This window comes from Octodon degus, unplaced genomic scaffold, assembly GCF_000260255.1.
Source record: "Octodon degus isolate 3935 unplaced genomic scaffold, OctDeg1.0 scaffold00170, whole genome shotgun sequence".
Taxonomy (NCBI): Eukaryota; Metazoa; Chordata; class Mammalia; order Rodentia; family Octodontidae; genus Octodon; species Octodon degus.
This window is the reverse complement of record NW_004524746.1, coordinates 1818683-1824020: the sequence shown is the minus strand read 5'-3', so window position 1 is coordinate 1824020 and position 5338 is coordinate 1818683. Positions and strand designations below refer to the sequence as shown.

The following is a 5338-nucleotide window of genomic DNA, read 5'->3' as shown; positions in this document are numbered from 1 at the left end:
TTTAATGGTGTTTTTAAAAAATAGAAAGTTGAACCCACTGACTTTCAAGACCCCTTCTCACTTTATAATATTTGACATCAGGTAATATATCTTATTCCCAGGGCATCCCAGATAATATAATTTACTGTACCTTTAAAGAAAGAAATATACAAAATAAAAATAAAAGTATATGTTCCACAATGCCAGACTATCAAACAACAGATTGTACCTTTTTATCAATTTCTGTTTTGTTTACTCACATATTTAAAAGAGAAATATTTCCTCTCCTATACAGTCTCTCATTAAAATGAATGAAAATACCAATAAAAACAAAGAACTATATAGAAAAAATTTAAGCCTCAGTGACTATTGAAAAGTGACTTACTATTTCATTAACAATGAAATAATTGACTGATAAAGGTAACAATGAAATAATTGACTGATAACATTTCATGGCATGAACCAATAGCTTATATATTTCTTGAATCAGTACCAATTCGTTGAAAGGAGTAGTTTTTATGTTGTTTAATCAACCTTATATTGTATATCTTACACCTACATGAGTTTCTATTTCTGCTGGCCACAGATTTTCTGGTTTTAGTTGGACCATTTGATTTGAGCTGACACACCAGATAGGACTCGTACCTGCCAGCTCACCACCTGAGCCAGATAACATTTTGAGTACTTTTTCATTAAGTCTTGCCTATAGACCAAACAGGTAGTTAGTGTTACCGAGTGTTCACAGGTGAGAACACTGAAGCATGCAGAGATCAAGTAGCTTTCCCGGGGCACAGAGCTCATGGGTGCCAGGGCAGGGATTTGAATTCAATTCAAGATCTGAAAGGTTTTATGATCTTAGCCATTGCCCTGTACTATGTCGTATAAAGATGTTTGTTAGATGTGCACATCAACAGAGGGGTGAATAGGGCCTGGCAAAGTACCTCAGCGGAGCACTTGGAAAAATACTTGAACTTTGATGAAGTGTCACTGTGCCTTAAACTTGAGTTTCCCTCAGAATATTTGTGTGTATCTGTCTCTGTGTATGTATTTCTTGTGTATGTATGAACTAGATAAGGCAGCATAGATACGATCCAATTAAACTAATGTTAAGTATTATAAAATCATAAATGTGTGGATTTTACTTTTGTGAAGTTAGTATTTGCTGTTCTTTTACTATTAGTTTTTTGTGGGGGGGGGGTCAGCTTACCTGGGTGTGGGGTTGGCACAGCATGTGGCGCTGGGAATCGATCCTTGGTGCCTGCATCTCAGGAGGCACCTTAGGAGCTTGCCTAAGTAGGTGTTTTAGACCACTTGAGCTATCTCACTGGCCCCATACTGTTAGCTTTTAACAGGGTGTACCAAAAGAAGAAATTAATAAAAATTGTGTTTGACTAGTTTTACATGATTTTTAAATGTCTCTAGAGTAATCTTATTGGGGTAGCAATGCCAATCAATATCTAGAAATCCAAGAATTATATGCTATTCATGCCTCCTCTTTAATAAAATGTACAAGTTGACAACTGATTCATAGTCTTCTGGCTTAATAATTCCCTTGTAGAATCTGGAGATGAAAACAAGTAATCTAAAGAAATATGAACTTGTTTTTATTTAAGTGGTTGCCTCTGTAGGGTAAACAGTTGTTTTTACTAGAAACTCAATAAAAGCTTTCAAAGTCAAATTCTTGTTAGGAGATAATTTTCCAAGGCTGCCCCATATTTTTCTTTGTCTTTGGAACTGAAACACTGAGTAACTTTGTATTAGACCATCTTTTCATGAATGTCTGTAAAGAAAACAGCCTTAAAAATGAGACAGTATCTCTTTCATAGGATATACAGGCTTTCATCCTGTCTTATACAATGAAAAGTCCTCTCTCAAATGAAGAATGGTGATGCTTTTTACCCATTAGGGAAGACTGGGCTTCCCTAAGCTCATGGTTTCTCTCCCATGTACAACTGCCTATATCATCTGACCTTTTTCATGTTGCACTTGGAACTTAAGAAAATGATGTATTCCCTGACAATGTTTATTGCTCTGAGTAATAAACCCCTTGTTTCTGCCTTCTGCTAGTATCACAAGGCTGTGGAAGGTTATTCTGCTGTGGAAGGTTACTCTATTTCCAAGTAGAGTAAATTCTCAGAATCTTCAAAGTTTTTCTCATCTTTCTCAAAGCAATATCATAGATCTTCATTTTAATGTACAATGAGAAATTTATAATTTCCCTTTAGAGGAGTAGATTACATTTATTTGCTGTAGGTTCCAAAGGACAAGACATATGGCATGGTCATGTCCCTAGAAACAAGGCAGGAATGCTTTGGTCACTTGGAAGAGTGACTTATGACAGCTGTTAGTCTCTGCCTATCTCCTTTTCTTTGTGCCCCTCTCTCATTCTTCTTTGTCATGAGTTTTCCTTCCCTTAAATTGTCCTCCTCTCATTTTCCTTCAGGATTCTCTTCTATATCTCTCATGGGCTTCCTTCAAACCTGTACTTCAGATGCAAATAAACGTGCTTATTTTTTAAGACAAGTGTCTCTGATCTGTGCAGGTCCTGAAGATATTTTTCAGATCACTACCTGGTAAAGGTAGAAGCTGAATCATAGCAATAATTTTCCCATATGTTTTTCTGCTGTAGGCAGTGGACTAGACTCAGGGTAAATTTTTACCCATCAGTGTGTTTCAGTGGCAGGCTGATCCTTGGGGAAAGTTTCTGACCAAAGGAGCTATAATTAAACTGTGAAAGGATTAAATATATATATATATATATATTCAATTCCCCACAATTATTTTATTATGTATCACATACACTAATAAAAAGGGAAACTTAATAATAATATCTTTTTATGTGTGGAACAATCTCTATCAGGAGTCAGCGGTCTGTGCCTATGAGCCCGGCCCAGTGCCATGGGTGTGCATGAACATTTCATTGGAATATATCTACTTCCATTCATTTATATACTATGTATGGTTGCTTTTAGATTGTAGTGACAAAAATTAGTAGTTGCAGTAGAAGCCATACAGCCTATAAACCTGAACTACTTACTCTATAGGGGCCGGGGAGATGGCTCAGTGGAGTAAGTGCTTCCCTGACAAGTGCAAAAGCCTGAGTTCAATCCCCGGTTCCGCCACAAAACAAAAAAAAAAAAAAACCCTGTTTACTCTCTCATTCTTTATTTAAAAATTAGTTTGCCAGCCCTTTAGTCTTGACATTGGGTTTCATACTGGTTAGTCTTAATTTCTAGTTTTTTGAGAAATAAAAGATGCTCATCAGAATCACCTAAGCAGACTTTCCTAAAGGTACACATCTCCTTTCACCTCCATTTTCTCATAGTATTTCCTGTTGAGAGTCACTGTCTTAAAAGTTATTATTCTAATTAACTGACACAGAATGTTTGTTTTCACTATTTTTGAGCCGCTGTAACATATTCACAGTGATACTGATCATGCTGTTTCTTTTACAGGGTTGTGGGAAGAAAATGTACTCCTTTTTGAGAGGAACCAAACAATTGCAAGTACTTAGGTTTCTGGGGATCTCCATTGGAGTGACACAAATCCTGGCCATGATTCTCACCATTACTCTCCTCTGGGCTTTATATTATGACAGAAGAGAACCTGGGACGGACCAAATAATGTCCCTGAAGAATGACAATTCTCAGCACCTTTCATGTCACTCAGTAGAACTGTTGAAACCAAGCCTTTCAAGGATCTTTGAACATACATCCATGGCAAACAGCTTTAATACACACTTTGAGATGGAAGAATTATAGACTGTTGAAAAAGGAAACAATAAACTTGTTTTATTGGACTTGTGCATTTTTGAGTAACAGTTACCTGTTTCAGAAATCTGTAGACTTAAAAATACTGCAATAAAATAATGTGTAGGCATATAATTTTGTACTCTTTAAAACAAAGGGGAAAGCTTCCTGTGTCACCACCTGGACAATAATTGGTGCCCTTTATAATGCCAGGACAGATCTAATACCCATCGGAGTGGTATTATAGCCATTTTATAGCCTGGGTAATGTTTTAATTGAATACAGTTATGTTTGAGTTGCTATGATTCGATCAACATTTCTGCATCTATGTAAATGAACCGCAGTAAAGGTTGATTTACTTCCACAGGCTACTATAAAAATTATCAATTAACCATTAACATAGGAAGCTAGACAGCACTAATGACTTTAATTTCTTGATATATTTTTTTGAGGGTGACGAGATTATGCATTAAGAACACTTTCAAAATTGGTGACTACCTAAATGTGGTTTTTGCTGGTTACTAAAATATTCTTACCACTTACAAGAGCAAACTAACACATTGTCTTAAACTAAGCAGGGATGTATGTGTATATGTCTAGGCAAAGTCTATATAGTTCCATAGTCTTGGATTCTCATAAGGTTAAGAATTGCAATTGTGAAAAGGATAAATTTGTTCTGTACAGAACCATTGTGTTAGCCTTTCCCACTAACAGAGCTTTTAAATTCAGTCTCAGGTTTATAATATATTTATAACAATTTAAATACTTAACCACTAATTTTAAAAATTACCAGTGTCATACATGGAAATCACTAGAAGTCTAACTAGTTCGGTCTTTAGGAAGTATTGACAAGAAAATTTACACACATCTTTGTTGACTCCGCAGGCACTTAGATGCTGTTTTCTCCCATGTGAAGCACACTAACAGTTTCTTAAAAATAAACGTTTGTTAAAAGAATTTACCTTCACCTTTTTCAAAACAACAGTTTTCAAGTCTATATAATTCTACAATGACTAGTATTCTTTGTCTCCAGAAAAATGCTTATGCAAATCATTACAATGACAGTTTAACTGGAGACTATCTTGGCTTTGTCTCATTGATTAATATGCTATGTCAAATTACACAGATTATTGAATTTTTTACAAAAGTAAAATATATTTATTTGAAATGGGAAGAGTGCATTTTACTGTATTTTGTGTATCATGTTTATTTCTCAGATTATGGAAAGAGAATTAAAACAAGTATCAATAAATATTTTCTAGACAGTAATAATTTGTGCCTATTTTTTATATATTCCAAGATACTCTACCACTTAAAAAGCCTACCAAGGGGAGAAACATGAGAAATGATTAATGAATAAAGTGTTAATAATTTCCAAACTCTGGAAGCAATCTGTGCAAGTATTTCACTGACAAGAGACAAAAAGATACTATTTTTTAAAAAAAACTAAAAAGTAAAAATAGAAAACATTGCACATGATACAAAATTTCACTAAACAGAATAATAGAAATTCAACAATGGTGATTATGTTGCCTAATGTTGACTTTAAATTAGTAAGATTATCAGGTATAAGCTTGCAAGGTTGGTCAAGAAAAATTATAATTAAAAAG

The 5338-nt window shown here is 34.7% G+C and overlaps 1 protein-coding gene across 2 annotated transcripts in view; it reads left to right on the top strand.

Annotated features, from left to right (window-relative positions):
* Tspan12 (tetraspanin 12) overlaps nucleotides 1-4925 on the top strand; it is a 72517-nt gene extending 67592 nt beyond the window's left edge. For both annotated transcript variants that reach the window (XM_004643303.2, XM_023703426.1), the window contains exon 8: nucleotides 3435-4925. In XM_004643303.2, coding sequence (XP_004643360.1) covers nucleotides 3435-3740 — 306 coding nt within the window. In that variant the 3' untranslated portion in view covers nucleotides 3741-4925. The remainder of the gene's footprint in view (nucleotides 1-3434) is intronic.
* Nucleotides 4926-5338: the final 413 nt, after the last annotated feature.